Raw genomic sequence first — 16,622 nt, 5'->3', positions numbered from 1 at the left:
TTTTAAAATCTAATATGCATCTTAAATATAGGCCTATATCTTAAATGTATTATTTGTTACATTCCCATTAACAGTTTCTTGCCTCCTCGAATATAAATAAACAAATTCTCTTCCTTACCTTCCTGTTTTTACGGTTTCGTTTTAAGCCTACGGTTGTGGTTAAAATGAACTCTTTTTATGCTATAACATTTTAAATGTTTACAGATAAAAGGTCGATGATATAATCTTAATTTAAAACAATATGTATATATATACATATATACATACATACAATATATTGTTAATCTTTTCTTCAAAACTACACATCTTATTATACCGATGCAGAAGATATATATTTAAAGCAAATACATTTACATTTACATTTAGTCATTAAGCAGACGCTTTTATCCAAAGCTACTTACAGATGAGGAAACATTGGAAGCAATTATAACAACGTAGGCCACAAAATACATAAGTGCATCAAACTAGTCCATTAAAGCCTAGCACAGTATAAAAAGCTAAGAATAGTGAGGTAAGTAAGTTATTTTTATTTATTTTTTATTATAAAGAAGGAAAGGGAAGAGAATTAGGAAAAATCAATCAGCGGAAGAGATGCGTTTTATGCGTTTTTTAAAGATGGCAACCGAGTCTGCTGATCTTGTAGCAGCTGGTAGATCATTCCACCAATGTGGAACAGATCCAGAGAAGGTACGGGAGAGTGAAATAAACTGCCTGAATATAATATATATATATATATAAACTATATATATAGTAGAAGATATATATTTAAAGCAAATAAACTGCCTGAATATAATATCTTCTGCATCGGTATAATACGATGTGTCTTTTTAAAATAAGATTAACAATTCACAAAATATTTTTTTTATTTCATTCAATTTATTTTAACGTGTTTGTGAAACATATGTCTGTCCCATTCCACTGTGAGATGATCAATTAAACAAGAGTTCACTGGGTTTGTCAGCCTCTCTCTCTTTCCCTCACTCTCTCTTGCAGTCACCCACCCTCCTCTGTCTCATTACCCATCCGGCCACTCTTGCGCTTGTTTACAAGATTGTTCCTTATTCAACCGTGACAGCATTTCGAGCGTGTTTTATCCAATTGACCGTGGACACCATGTATATGTTTATTCTCCCTCGGTCGTAAATGATCTGTGTCAAGCGCGAGGAAAACACGGCTCGTGATCCGCCGCCGCCGCTGCTGTGATGGAGAGGCGGTGCGTGTCAGAGCGGGGCGGCTAGACGGCCTGCAAGCCTCGGACTGGACTATCAGCCGTTACGGAGCGGGAGAACACCAACAGCGATAGCCCACGACAACCCACCGGTACTTAGCTATATGAGCTGTACATATAAACGTGAATGATTTTGTATTACTTTCATACAGTTTGCGCGGTGTAATAACGTGGACTGCATTGGTTCAGACCGCACATTAAAAAAAGGTTCGTTGGCGGGATATTACTACATGTTTTATTTAAAAGTTATCGAGTTAGCTTTAGCATAGCAGCTAACGAGGAATCAATATAGCGCATTAGACAACCTGTTAATGGAACTTGTTTCGCCACAACTGAGATATATTTTATTACTGACGGTATTTTAATACTGCGATTATTTATTTTATTCAATATTTTTTGTTTACGATTGCTAGTGTGTAAGCTAGCGGGCTAATTCATTTCACGAACATCACAAATGGCTTCTGCTTTACGAATATTAATATTTAATAAAGCAGATACCTTGTCTGTTAAAGACTTAAGTGTTTATTATAAAAAGTGCTGGGTTGGCTGTGTAGTTATAAAACCGATGAATTCATATTTCTGCTCCGTCATGATAACAGTGGGTTTATTTTGACCAGTGTCAGGTCGAAACTAATAAACATCGGTGTCATTTCTTTGGAGGTTCAGTTTATTGACGTTACTAAAATTTACAAACTGTTCAGAGGAGGGGCTTCTTTGTACATGTCATTGTGTCTCAGCCTATTCATAAGCAACGATGATAAACCGCTTAATCTTATAATCTTTCCAGGAACAACTTCTCTGTCACTGCTTTGAAAGTTTGTCGGTGATGATATTGGTAGTCTAGTTTGCTTTGCATGTGTTTTTTGTGTGATCAATTATTAAAGGGTTCAACAACTGGACACTGATTATACATCCTGTTGTTACAGCATCATTCAGTGGACTTGTTAAGAGAAGTTATAAAAAACCGATTCGGATCAAGATCTGAATTATGATGGACATTTACGAGGGGCCCTAACATCAGTTCGAGGTAAGCTTCACGGTGGTACGTGAGCATATGTAAAGTGCACTGTACACATAATGTAGTGAATATATGTATCTGTACAGAATGCGTGTGAGGAAATGTAATGCGTGGGTAATGTTTGATCAAAAGTGTGCTAGGGTGGAGTATTTGGATCGGTGACGTTACTATGGTTTTCAAACTGCTGTAATAAATATTTGCATGGTGTTTTACATGATAAATCCAGAAGGAACTACCTGTGAGCATAGGTGAGGCAAAAGCCCTGCCGCTTACTCAAATTGGCCAGTATTAAAATCCGATAATTTTACCGTGATGAAAGATGCTGTTTGTCTGATGTTAGTGGAGCGCTTTCATTGGCATGGGAGATACAGGCTGCTGTCAGGCAGTTGTTCGCTGATGTAAGCTGGGAAAAACAAGTCATCCATATTAGTGTGAAGTGCCAAATGTTTTTGGCCCCGTGATAAGTGGAAATAACTCGCCTCTCTCGCAGAGTGATACATTCCTGTCATTGCAGAGTGACTCAGATGTTTGCTACTCCTTCAGTTCCTGTAAGCTGTTGCATGACAGAATGTTTTGCTATCAACACTTAATTCACTGTTCCGTCCACTGTAAATGACTCTATTGGCCTTGTGGAGTTATAGTGTGTGACCTGTGTAGACAGGAGTATTAGTAATGAATGTCTGTTATTAAACTCACAGGGCTGATAAGCCACGTCACCCAATTAGAATTATTAAGCTTGTTTCGGGTTTTCCGGGCATTGACGTTTAACGTAACTAGTTTGTTATAGGACAGTCTGTCTTTTTTATCCATCGAGGAGTGGTTTACAAATGCTGTTAGGTGTCTGAACATGAAGTACTTTCACTTTGATCGTGAATAACACTACGATGTCATTCTTTCTTTATTCGCAGGAGGAAGAGGTTCGCGATTTTTGTTCCGTATTTAAGATTGTGAGGACGACCAACCATGCCTCCAAGACCATCCTCGGGAGAACTATGGGGAATCCATTTGATGCCCCCCAGAATTCTGGTGGACTGTTTGCTGCCCAATGGCATGATCCTAACGCTGGAGTGTCTCCGGGAGGCCACCCTTATCACAATCAAGCATGAACTGTTTAAGGAGGCTAGGAAGTATCCCCTCCACCACCTGCTGCAGGAGGAAACCTCGTATATCTTCGTCAGCGTCACGCAAGATGCGGAGCGCGAGGAGTTCTACGATGAGACGCGAAGGCTTTGTGACCTCCGGCTATTCCAGCCCTTCCTGAAGGTCATTGAACCTGTGGGGAACAGAGAGGAAAAAATCCTCAATAGAGAAATCGGTAGGACTTTACACATTATGTGTTGTTTGTGTGTTTGTTTGTGCAGTCTCGTTTCTTTTCTAAGATGTGTTTGTGTTTTTCAGGTTTTGCCATCGGTATGCCGGTTTGCGAGTTTGATCTAGTGAAGGATCCCGAGGTCCAAGACTTCAGGAGAAATATTCTTAATGTCTGCAAAGATTCGGTAGAGCTGCGAGACGTGGGTGGATCACACAGTCGGGCGCTATATGTTTATCCTCCTAATGTGGAGTCTTCGCTAGAGCTTCCAAAGCACATTTATGGCAAATTAGACAAAGGTAGGCTCAATCTTTTTTGACAAGGCATTGTAGTTTGTTGCTTGCTTTAGGGTTTTTTCAATGATTAATCACGATTAATCACATTCAGAATATAAGTTTGTGCTTACATAATGCGTTTGTGCACTGTGTATATTTTTGAGGTATTTATAAACACATACACATGCATACATATATTTATGTAGGAAACTATTGCATGTATAATTTAAATTATATATAAATATTCATTCATTTGATATTTTTCTTAAATCTAAACATGATTGTGTATGTGTTTATATATACAAAATGAATATGCACAGTGGATAGACCAAAATCTTTGATTAATTTCACTATGAATCATTGAACGGACCCACTTCTATGTTTTTACTTTTCTTGTGTATTTTGCAAGGTCGATGGTTTGATAATATTTTATATAAATTGTCAAGCTTTTGTCTGTTAACTGTGCATGTGTATTCGCCTACTGTTATTATAGTCCAGCCATGTGATTATTGCACATCACATTTTGGGATATTTGCATATTTTGTTTACTGCGGTGCTGCCCACTTGTCTGCTAACTGGCAGAACCAGTCAACCTTATTGGCATGGGTAACCGACAGCATATCGCAGATGCCACAGATGTTTGGTTAGAAAATTACTCTGGTTGAATATTTTTGTGTCTTTATAACTTGGCGGGTGGAGTTCTGAAGGTTTATTCTCTTTCGTATGTCAGTGGGCCTCTGTTATAATGGTAGTCATAAAGCATGTGATGCTGCCTGGAGGAATGTACACACAACAAGTCCATTACAATTATTCCCTTTGATAACTTCTTTGGGACCTGTTTAATATGTAGCTTTTTTCTTTTACACACTGTTGTAATGCAGGATGAATTGTTTCTCACATGCTTGATGCCTGAAGCGGTCAAATCAATATTGTTGTTTCTGTTAGCTCTCAAACATTTGTTTTTGTGCGGCAGGTCAAATCATTGTGGTTATCTGGGTGATCGTCTCTCCCAACAACGACAAGCAGAAGTACACGCTGAAGATCAATCACGATTGCGTGCCTGAGCAGGTGATCGCTGAAGCCATCAGGAAGAAAACGAGAAGCATGCTGCTGTCGGCCGAGCAGCTGAAGATGTGCGTGCAGGAATATCAGGGCAAGTACATCCTTAAAGTCTGCGGCTGTGATGAGTACCTGCTGGAGAAATACCCCATCAGTCAGTACAAGGTATTTCAATCCTTTATCCACAAGATCTGGTGTTTTTGTCTTGTGGTCATCTTAAATGCAGCCCTTATTTAATATTCAGTTCACCCAGGTGCCACTTTTGTAATCCTTTTATATTTGAAATAGTCTCAGAATGATGTTTTATATCACTAGTCATGTTTTTGTGTACCAGGCTTTCATTATCCCAAAACCAGCCAGTACACAGAGTGCAAATGAAATGCTCGATTTCAAATTTTTTCATTATGTATCTTCGTAACAAACAGCACTGCCAGAATTGTTTTTTAGAGCACTAAAAATAGCTCTGCACATTTTGGATGGCCGAGAGACTCGTGAGCTGATTACAGGACTTTATCTTCTCCATCTCTTTTTCTCAGTATGTGCGCAGTTGCATTATGCTGGGTCGAATGCCAAACCTCATGCTTATGTCCAAGGACAGCCTTTACTCGCAGCTGCCAATGGACAACTTCACCATGCCCTCCTACGCCCGCCGGATCTCCACCGCAACGCCTTACATGAACGGAGAGGCTTTAACCAAATCCCTCTGGACCATCAACAGCACTCTGAGGATACGTGTCCTCTGTGCCACATACGTCAATGTGAACATTCGGGACATTGATAAGGTGTTTGATTTTTTTTTTTGGTCATGCATGATTTTGATGTTAAGATAGAAGTTCCACATTTATTGTGAAAGAAAAGGAAGTGTTTTTAAAAGTCCAAGACATTTACATTTTGCTTTTCTGTAGCTTCAGAATTGCATGACCTTTTCTAAATGGCCTTTTTAATGGCTGTACCCTTTATTTCAGATTTATGTGCGGACAGGTATTTACCATGGAGGAGAACAGTTGTGCGATAACGTAAACACACAACGTGTCCCATGTTCAAATCCGAGGTACAAATACATATACAGCAATTATTTAGTAGAAACTGCATGCAATTTTAAGTGTCACACTTTTTTATATTTTTGTAAAGGAAGGAGAGATTGTCTAATGAACATAAACATTTGTAATCAATATTTTGTTGATACAGCATTCTCTTTCTCTCTCTCTCTCTCTCTCTCTCTCTCTCTCTCTCTCTCTCTATCTCTATCTCTATCTCTATCTCTATCTCTATCTCTATCTCTATCTCTATCTCTCTATCTCTCCATGTCACACATCCAGGTGGAATGAGTGGTTGACCTATGACATGTACATTCCTGATGTTCCACGGGCGGCTCGTCTCTGTCTCTCCATCTGTTCTGTGAAAGGAAGAAAGGGTGCAAAAGAGGTAGAGATTCTTTGGTGCAATTCACAAAAGATGAATATACAAAAATGTGCAAGACTAATGTGTATTAGTCAGCTTACTTTTTCATATATATTCTGTACTTTTACTAACAGTTAAAGTTGGAACACTGTTCTAAGTGTTGCTGTGAAATGAGCTTTTTAAGTGAGAAGTGATCTTCTATAGGAGCACTGTCCACTGGCCTGGGGAAACGTCAACCTGTTCGACTACACGCACACTCTGGTCTCAGGAAAGATGGCACTGAACTTGTGGCCTGTACCACACGGCATGGAAGACCTCCTCAACCCTATCGGGGTTACGGGATCCAACCCTAACAAGGTTTGCACTTGCATAACTTCTTTCAGCGCTGAGCTGTTTATACGGTGGCTTTAATAAGCTTTAATATGATTGCTCCGTGTTGTCTAATCTGAGGTGACAAGGATAATCGAGAACAGCTGTTCCAAAAGCTGTTTGTTCAGCACAAGGTAGTTTTTTGGTGTCTGCTGTCGTATACAATTAGAGGTGATTAAAAAAATAATAATCAAATCATGGCATATAATGACGTTAAGGGCATAGTTCACACGTAATTAAAAAATCTGAAGTTTAAACGATCCAATATGGTTCTAAGACACAAAAAAAATGAATGTTCACTTTACATTATTCAATGTCATTGCTTAATTTTTCAGTACATTTAAAGTGAACCATGAGGTTTTTGTATTTCATAGAAGATATATGATAGCTTCTATGCAAAGGTTTAACTGGTTTCTGTGTGCTTGTGTTCTTTTCTGTAGGAAACCCCATGTCTAGAGCTGGAGTTTGACTATTTCAGCTCACCTGTTAAGTATCCCGACATGGCCATGATTGAAGATCACGCTAACTGGATCATTTCCAGGGAGATGGGGTACAATTACTGTCAGTCTGGACCGGTGAGCTTACAGACATGCATCCTACTGAATTAATTATAGCCACACTCTTTCTGCTACTATTAATAGTGTTTACAAGCTCAGACGAGGACGGGAAACAGATCTTATTTTCTTTAGTCTAGTAGCACTGTCCGTGTTTTTCAGCATATTCCAAGCAAGTTTTCCATTAGTTTTGCCCACATTAATGTTCAGCGATTTTTAAAGATCGGGTAACACACTCAGATTCTGCCAATCTCATATTAATCTTGAGTGCATATACAGTAGAATTGCATATGCCATATCTTTGAAGAGTATTTAGTATAATCAAATTTATAAAAGAGAGATACAGCTGCACGATTATTTCATTGAAAAACACATGCCGATTGAGGCAGGCAGTGGGACGTGTACACAACACATCGCATTAATCCCTTCGTGTTTTTTACAATATGCACGATTGTGACGATTGCCATCAAAACACAGACATATGACTTAGTTTGACTTACCGCATGCAGTTCATGTCCGGCGTCTTTTAACAATGGGACCGCGCCATCTATCGATTTCAAACATCTCCGAATCCAGAGTTATATCCACTGTTTATATAAGATACATCACTGAAATGCTGTGAACAAACAGACACACCTAAACTTCACTATAGCAACAGTAATAGAAGTACTAAGTCATACGTCCAAATCGTTTTTTAACAAGTTGACCATGTTAAGCATGAGAAGCCAGCACGTTCAACAGTGTAAAGATGTCAGAATGCATGATATGGCATGTTATCCTGCCTTTAAAGCTGGTTGGTTTGGAACTGTTTGAGGAATGTTTTCTGAAATGGCTGTAATGAAAAATAATGAGAAATGCAATGGAGCTCATGCAGGCCACTGAAAAATGATCACTGTAACAATAACAGTCACTGTAAAGCCATGTTGCTGGGATTCTTGTTTCCATGGTAACCACCAATTCCTTAATTGATGGATCCTGGTTCAAGCGTAAGGCTTCACTGGAAATTTTCCAATTAAATGTGTTTTACTAAGTCTGCAGAAGGGTGTTACACTGTTTAATAAGCTCATTTTAAATCCGTCTGGGCAGGGTTGTACAATTTTTGTCTTGATCCCTGGTGTTTGTTTACATTAGTCCTATTGTGGTTGATGATAATACTCCAATCAGCATTTGAGATATTGAACATTTTTAATAATGATTTTTAAATCAATATTCACCTTTTTAATATTGTTACAATTTTCATTACTTTTTAGGACAATGATTTGTTACTGAAATAAGGTTATTGTCTAAAAGTATTTTTTATTTGACCTACAGAGCAGCAGGCTGGCACGAGACCACGCCATGACAGATGTAGACATAGAACAACTTCGACAGCTGAGCAATAGGGACCCGCTTTCTGAAATCACTGAGCAGGAGAAAGACTTCCTATGGAGGCACAGGTAGTCAAGCGCCCTCACTAGGGCTACTTCATATGCATTGTACAGTGACAGAGAAGTTTGGGTAAAACTACATTTATTGCCCCATTAGGCAGTATTGTGTAAATATACCAGAAATCCTGCCGAAGATTCTGCTGGCAGTGAAGTGGAACTCTAGAGATGAAGTTGCACAGATGTTTTGCCTTCTTAAAGACTGGCCAGCAATAAAGCCAGAGCAAGCCATGGAGTTACTTGACTGTAACTATCCTGATCCAATGATCCGAGACTTTGCAGTACGATGCCTTGAAAAGTATCTTACTGATGACAAACTCTCTCAGTACCTCATTCAGCTTGTTCAGGTAAGACTGATAAACCTTTTATTTAGAAAAATTTCATAGTTCATTAAAAAATTTATCTGTCATCATTTACTCGCCCTCGGGTTGTTTCAAACCTGTAATACAATTCCTTTGTTCCAATGAACATAGAGAAAGATATTTGGACGGATGTTAGTAATTTTCCGTTCCGGGACATCATCCACTTCCATAGAACAAAAAAAACCACAATATTTTTTCCTACTGTTGAACACATAATGAGATATTTTGAATAATTTAGGAGAACAGAGTTCTCGGGCACCATTGACCACCATTAAATTCTTCCTACTATCGTAGTCAACGATGTCCCGAAACTGAAAATGACTAACATTCTTCCAAATATCTTTCTTTGTGTACACAGTAATTTATACAGGTATGAAATTACATAAGCTTGAGTAAATGATGACAGAATTTAGATTGTTGAATGAACTATCCCTTTAAAATGATTGCTTAGCTGTTTATGCATTATAAATGTAGTGTTTATGATGCAGTGTTTTGATACAAAATGTCTGTCTTTCTTTGGTTCTAAAGGTTTTGAAGTACGAGCAGTATCTTGATAACCCTCTGGTACGATTTCTGCTGAAAAAAGCTCTTACCAACCAGCGGATCGGACACTTCTTCTTTTGGCATTTAAAGTAAGTCTTTACTTTTTCCGCCTAAACATGTTGTTCTCTGTCCTGTGGGTTTTTTATACATTGGCTTAGTTATGATGGTTTGAGGCTTGAAATAAATGAGTCAACAGAGGTTAAGCTACAATTATCCTTCACTTTGATGGACTGAGATTGTAAATGTTTTGTCATGAACAGTGAAATATGACGGTGGTAGTTTTTTATGTTACTTTTGTATCGTGAGAACTTCGGCGGCAAGATCTCACCAGCAACTTTGTTGCGAGATTTTTCAGTTTTGTTAATGCAATGCTGAAAAGACAACAGACACATCTGACGTCTTGCTACTATCACAACCATTTTGGCAGGTCAGAAATGCACAATAAAACTGTGAGTCAGCGGTTTGGTCTGCTGCTGGAGTCATACTGCCGGGCATGTGGCATGTACCTGAAGCACCTGAGCAGACAGGTGGAAGCCATGGAGAAGCTTATCAACCTCACAGACATCCTCAAGCAGGAAAAGAAGGATGAAACTCAGAAGGTAAACTTAGCCTTTGACCTTGACCTCACCTTTAAAAGTAGGTAGATATTGGATATGTAAGGTTAGAGTAGACATCCCTTATGTCATTAGAAGTGAAACTTAAACTTTTACCTGTAACGTTAGATCTGCTAAAGAAGCATTCAGACATGACCTTAAACATCACAGTTTAATGTGATAAACTGGAGTGAAGTGTGTAATTTTGGTTCCAGTAGCTTTAACAACCACAATAGCTAAAAGAATAACTACAAGGTTTTTGCAACACCCAGTATGCCATTGGTCAGACAAACAGATATCCACCAAAGAAGATTTCTCATTTAACCTGACAGACATTCGTTTTTTTGTTTTTCAGGTGCAAATGAAGTTCCTGGTGGAGCAGATGAGGAGGCCGGACTATATGGATGCCCTCCAAAATTTCACCTCTCCACTCAACCCCGCCCACCAGCTCGGTAACCTACGGTGAGTCACACACACCACTTCGATCATAGCTGTGAAAATCTATTTTCACTTAGCAGGGAGAATAAAGAGTAAACTTTTGTAGGATTTGCTGAAACATCTATTCTAATCGGGTTTAATTTACGGTTTCCTCTTTTTTCACGTGGTAGACTTGAAGATTGCAGGATCATGTCCTCGGCCAAGAGACCTCTGTGGCTGAACTGGGAGAATCCAGACATAATGTCTGAACTTTTGTTCCAGAACAATGAGATCATCTTCAAGAACGGAGATGGTCAGACTGTTTTCTGTTGTCTCTTTCTGTGAGTGCCCTTATTCTGCATGGCAAGGAACGAAACTGACGCACGTTTTTCCATCATCTTCTTCACTCAGACCTGCGGCAGGACATGCTGACGCTGCAGATCATCAGGATAATGGAGAACATTTGGCAGAATCAGGGACTGGACCTGAGGTATATTAAAGCTTTTAGTGCCTGTCATCCAAACGGTTGTACATTAAAACACGAAAAGCACTATTTTCTTGAGAAAATCCTTTAATATTCAGTCTTATCTTTTTTGTATGACTGATCTTTTTCCTCATGTTGTTTATATTGCAGAATGCTCCCCTACGGCTGTCTTTCTATTGGAGACTGTGTGGGTCTGATAGAGGTGGTGAGGAGTTCTCATACCATCATGCAAATTCAGTGTAAAGGAGGTTTAAAGGGGGCGCTGCAGTTTAACAGCTCAACACTCCATCAGTGGTTAAAGGACAAGAACAAGGGCGAGATGTGAGTGACGCAACTGTCTCATCCATTTATGTCAATATTCTGACAACTGGACTGATAAGAGTTTTATCACTAGCTTAGCTTTTTCTGCTCTAGCTGTGATATATTTTTGTAGCTTAATTGGTCAAGCATTGCTATAGCAGTGCAAAGGTCATGGGTTCACAACCCAGGGACACGAATATTATTAAAATGTATACTTAAAATCCACCTCAAGTTGTTTTTATAAAATGCTAAATGCATAAACGAGTAGTATAGCCATCAGTTACACATTTTGTGGTTTAATCCAAAATCAAAGTTATTATATGAGTAAAATCACGTATAAAATTGTGTCTATAGGTACGACCTGGCTATCGACTTGTTCACGCGATCATGTGCTGGCTATTGTGTGGCCACCTTCATTTTAGGCATCGGTGATCGTCACAATAGTAACATCATGGTAAAGGATGATGGGCAGGTGGGAACTCAATTTATCCTTTAATTCTAATTTAGTTTTAATTGATGCCTTCCTTATAGTGACAACGTATGTTTTCTTCCCTCCCTTAGCTGTTTCATATAGATTTCGGTCATTTTTTGGACCACAAGAAGAAGAAGTTCGGCTACAAACGAGAGCGAGTGCCCTTCGTTTTAACTCAAGACTTCTTAATTGTGATCAGCAAAGGAACCCAAGAGTGCACTAAAACCAGAGAGTTTGAGAGGTGAGTGTGTGCTATTGTCAGTTATTTCCTTTGTGAGCTTAAAGAAACACATTCCTTAGGCGTTCAGCGCAGTCATTTGCAGGCAACCTAACTTTCCAAGACAATTAGAGATTGAATTGAACAATTGAGGCTTTTATATGTTTAAAATGGGCCAGTTGGGCCTCAATCCCAGCAGCCCTTCCTCTTCCAACAATACTCTGACAGCGAGCTGCCTGCCAAGTTTCCGGCCTCTGAACTAGACTTCCGCTGTTTAACAGATCTGCGTTTTAATCAGGCTGATAGAGTACCATTCAAAGGAGACCTCATAATGACAGAATTTGTTTTCTGTTGGTGTACCAGAGAAGTGGACTATTTTCTGTTTGCGTTTTAATTCTCTGGTGTAGCTAGCGTTGAGTCCAACTTGGGAAATGTAAGTGGCTAGTGAAAGGAGCAGTCTTTTAATGTAAAATTATATTTGATATTTGAAATTTGTGGTTTATCTTTTGATGCACCGATTTTATATCGGTTGTGTAATAAACTTTTTAGTTGCATGTAAGATGTTTCGCTAGAAAAAATATAGACTTGGAAATGTAGACTTTTCTCCTCGGGAAACGGTTGGATTGTTAATGGGTATTGCATACCAGAATGAAGCCAGATGTTTAAAACAGATGTTCAAAGACTGTACAGACATGACCAGAGATAATCATTGCTCTTTAGAAGATGTTACTGCATGTGTTACAGCAGTACAACACAGGAGTTTAACACTTTATCTCCCCCTGCAGGTTTCAAGAGATGTGCTACAAGGCCTATTTGGCCATCAGGCAGCATGCCAACCTGTTCATAAACCTCTTCTCCATGATGCTGGGCTCAGGGATGCCAGAGCTACAGTCCTTTGACGACATCGCTTACATCCGCAAGACTCTGGCACTGGACAAAACCGAGCAGGAGGCCCTGGACTATTTCATGAAGCAGATGAATGACGCTCACCATGGCGGATGGACCACTAAGATGGACTGGATTTTCCACACCATCCGACACCATGCCCAAAACTGAGCCCAGATTGATCCCATCGGATAATTGGCATAAATGAGACCTTTTAGGACATCCTGCCCTGTTCATGCCATGGGGCATCATGTCACTCAAACCTCATGTACAAATGACCTTCATAGCACTAAAACAACCCAGAAGAACATTTTTGTCGCGTTCTTTAGTTTTCTCTTCTGGTATCTGTATAATCTGTATGAATGTTTCGCCCAGAGTTGTACATTATAGCCGGCAGTTTTATTCCGCCTCGTCCCCTCACGCTGCTCTTTTCTTGGAGAGTTATTTGTTGTTATTATTAATATATATTTTATTTTGTTCTGGGGCAAACTGAACCTTGTTCGAGAAGAACGTTTTGCACTCTTCAGGAGCTTTTGCGGGGGTGTCCATGTCTTCCTGTTCAAAACTACAAATGCCTTCTAATATGCACGGAACCTCTGAGAACACACAAAAAACAGGGTATGAAACTTTCTGGTCTGCTATCTGGCCTTTCTTTCCAAAACCAACGCGAATCCCCTGAAAGGCAGTGAGAGGCGTAGCAGTTAGAAAGCGATGGTGCTGACTTTGTCCCGGTGTCGTGCTCCTGTCCTTTGAGTTCTCTTGACTGCACGGGCCTTTGTAATAGAGGGATGATTAGGTTTTGTTCTCCTTTCTTCCTTATATGCACAGCGAGCTAAGATGATAGCCTGAGTACCTTGTTATGCACTGGACATGAACACTTTTTATTTAGTTTTTTAGCGTTTTTATGTTTTTGCATTTTTGGTCTCATAGTAGCACTACATACTCAAATCATACATACAAATCTCAACATACTACATTTACATTTCATACTTTTAGCACACATGCACCCATTCATTTTTGGAAATTGAAACCATGACCCTGTGTAGCTAGCGCCTTCTAGCTGCTACACTTTCCACAGGCGTTTACTTACAATATTGAAGTAAAGAACGTGTGTTATCCAAAGACAACAGATTTTGTAACTAATAGGACACAAATAGGAACAATTATTGTTCATATGCCAACCAAGTGTAGTTATCAGCCTCAAAGTAACCAAACATTCACCACTTCGATGTGACGTTCAGTGTACCCAACACCAGAGGAATCCCGGTTATCTGCAGAAGCTCTCTGTGTTTTTTGGTTGTCCAGTATGCGTATAGTAACAATTGTGAGTCCAGACTCCCTGACAGAGTGCAGATACAAAGCCTTAATACACTCACATAGTCTGAATGAACATTGGTCTTCTCCACGTGCCCTTGCATGCCACATCCTTTGCGTTCTGAGCTCTTGGAACAACATATTGCTATGACAGTCATGCTGGCTACACATTTCCTCTTAGCATTTGTTGACACGTTTACTGATGCAGGTCTGTGGGCGTTTTGAGATTTGCTACATTGATAGTCCTTATGCTGTATAGAATGATTATATGGACGAAATGGATGTTTTGGAGGGTGAAATGGCTTTTAAATGCTTTGAGTGGATGATGCTGGTAAACTACTTAACCGATGACAGTACAGTACAGTGGAGTATAACTACATAAACACTATATACATACATACATACATACATACATACATACATGCATATATATGTGTACATATATACAATGGTCTATGGACAGTGAATGTTTTAGGGATCTCTCGGATGTCATGGGTTTAAAAAAGAGATAAGGAACTTGTTATCTTTAATGTCGTGTCTTAAGGATAACATAAGTGGAAAAGTCCCTCCACTGTCTTGCACAATCCTAATCGAAGGAAGAAAGCTTATTCGAGCGCCCTCTTGAGTCAGGTTAAGTGCCTTGCTTTGGGCTAAAGGTGGGGGGCAAGCAGTGTTTGAAGACTGGTGTCGGGCACAGATCCACATATTCTCTTTCTGCCCCCTCATCTCATCAGTTAATATCCATCGATGGACATCTGCCGTATTTCTGCATTACTTTTGAAGCTGTGAAAATGTACATTTGATGAATTAGGTGCAATCGTGCTATTTAAAATGATATATAGCTACTGGCAGGAAACCCTTGAATACTGTTTCTTTCACACACACCACTCTCCATTTATTTGTTGTTACATTACGGAAATCAGATGATACCTGCATAACCACCTGAAATGGTCAGGTCTGCATTTTCTCTCCCTGTTTGTTTAATTTATGCATGTAGGAAAAGCTGAATGAAACATGAGGTTACGCATACAATCTGAGTTTTATGCTGAAATACTTGGCAACAATGCAAATCATAATGAAAAGCAATTTGTTTTTGTACGGTTTGAATTTTAACACGCGTCTGAGTATTGTAGTATTTCACATGTAGGCCTATGCATCATTTGCTATACATTAGGTTAGCTTTTTGTAAACGTTGTTGTAACTCTTATAACAATGAACAGACGTACACATGGCCTGATGTATGCAGGCGGCCCTTGCATTATTTCTTTCTTTTCTGTGATTTCTATCTTTGCCTTCAGTTCAGACGGACGCTTGGGTGTCCTGCATGCGTTTCTAAGCAGAATAAAACTTTGTGCTCCTGTACTGCCTGGAGGTCAGCTGCATTAGAAATTAGTCATTGTAGGTAAGCAGCCGTACATTAGCTCTCCCAAAGCCATTTAATGCATGGTTCTGTTGAATTCTTTGTGTTTTCTTGTCTGTACAGGTTACAGATCATGGGCTGGACCCACTATAAAAGTCCATTCTAAAACGTCTGATGTGATCCGTAGCTTTCTAGTTTCCTTTTTAAAAAAATCAATTATTGACTTGCAATCGTAAATACTGAGATGCAGAATTATGGAGTCTTTTGTATGACAAAGAAAAACGTAAAAATGTTTAGTATCAGTTGTACTTGAATATCATTGCTCAGAACTGTCTTTGTGTGTCAGCAACAAAGCCGTCAATGTTACATAGCACTGAAGGTTCTCATGCTTTGACAATTTCATACTGATTGTGAATGTCTAAAGGGTTTGGTCAGGCGTCACCTGCTTCGGTTAGAAACTCTACTACACCAATATAAAGAGAGAAAAGGCCATTTGAGTTTATCATTTATTTATGGAGAATGTAAAAGATGAGCAAGGTCAAATGGGAATTCTATTTTCTTCTGAAATGCTTCGATTGGTTGGATTTCTCTTTCTGTATTGCTGTGGCATTGTTCTAACTTCTGTATCAAATTAAGATGTCATAAAATATTATTTTCTTTATTATCACTATTATGAAATTATATATAGAGGGCCAAATACTTTTCTTTACCTCTTTCCTTTCTTGCATGAGATTAAAAAAGTAAAAGGATAAAACATGGAAAGCTGCCCTTGTATTTTTTATTCATTATTTGCGGATGTAAGAGATTCTTGCCCTGCATTCGGTAGAAACCATCTATGAACTGCCATCAGTTACAAATCCTCATGTTCATTTTTCTGTTCGATTTCATTGTGCAACTCGGTTCAAACGTAGCTTTGTATCCAGTCTGTCTTCAATATTTTGTGTGTTATGTGACTATGTACAAATAAACGTATTTAAGAAAAATACTGATTCTTACTGATGATCGAAATGTCTCTTTTTTTCAAGAATAATTGGGCTT

At 39.0% G+C, this 16,622-nt stretch overlaps 1 protein-coding gene across 2 annotated transcripts; it reads left to right on the top strand.

The window, feature by feature from the left end:
- The first annotated feature begins 1,148 nt into the window (after positions 1–1,148).
- On the top strand, positions 1,149–16,585 carry pik3ca (phosphatidylinositol-4,5-bisphosphate 3-kinase, catalytic subunit alpha). Of its 2 annotated transcripts, XM_079482831.1 has the most exons (21): positions 1,149–1,320; positions 2,155–2,255; positions 3,155–3,561; positions 3,645–3,854; positions 4,804–5,054; positions 5,426–5,671; positions 5,855–5,940; positions 6,209–6,314; positions 6,495–6,647; positions 7,100–7,234; positions 8,525–8,649; positions 8,738–8,984; positions 9,528–9,631; positions 9,970–10,141; positions 10,491–10,597; positions 10,744–10,865; positions 10,964–11,042; positions 11,187–11,357; positions 11,691–11,808; positions 11,898–12,049; positions 12,811–16,585. In XM_079482831.1, exons 3-21 carry the CDS (start codon positions 3,210–3,212, stop codon positions 13,079–13,081), a joined length of 3,207 nt encoding a protein of 1,068 aa, XP_079338957.1. In that variant the 5' UTR covers positions 1,149–1,320; positions 2,155–2,255; positions 3,155–3,209; the 3' UTR covers positions 13,082–16,585. The 2 variants fall into 2 exon arrangements, with proteins under 2 accessions (XP_079338957.1, XP_079338958.1); XM_079482832.1 differs by lacking the exon at positions 2,155–2,255 and having other exon boundaries at positions 1,205–1,320.
- Positions 16,586–16,622: the final 37 nt, after the last annotated feature.

This window comes from Barbatula barbatula (assembly GCF_947034865.1).
Source record: "Barbatula barbatula genome assembly, chromosome: 20".
In the NCBI taxonomy this organism is placed as follows: domain Eukaryota; kingdom Metazoa; phylum Chordata; class Actinopteri; order Cypriniformes; family Nemacheilidae; genus Barbatula; species Barbatula barbatula.
Note: the sequence above shows the minus strand (reverse complement) of the source record. Positions and strands in the feature narration are given on the sequence as shown.

Bases quoted from the DNA above. Each gene is read 5' to 3' on its own strand.
- pik3ca (XM_079482831.1), top strand. From the start codon at position 3,210: ATGCCTCCAAGACCATCCTCGGGAGAACTATGGGGAATCCATTTGATG. The intron at 6,648-7,099 runs GTTTGCACTTGC...TCTTTTCTGTAG, and splicing joins CGGGATCCAACCCTAACAAG to GAAACCCCATGTCTAGAGCT. The intron at 11,358-11,690 runs GTGAGTGACGCA...TTGTGTCTATAG, and splicing joins GACAAGAACAAGGGCGAGAT to GTACGACCTGGCTATCGACT.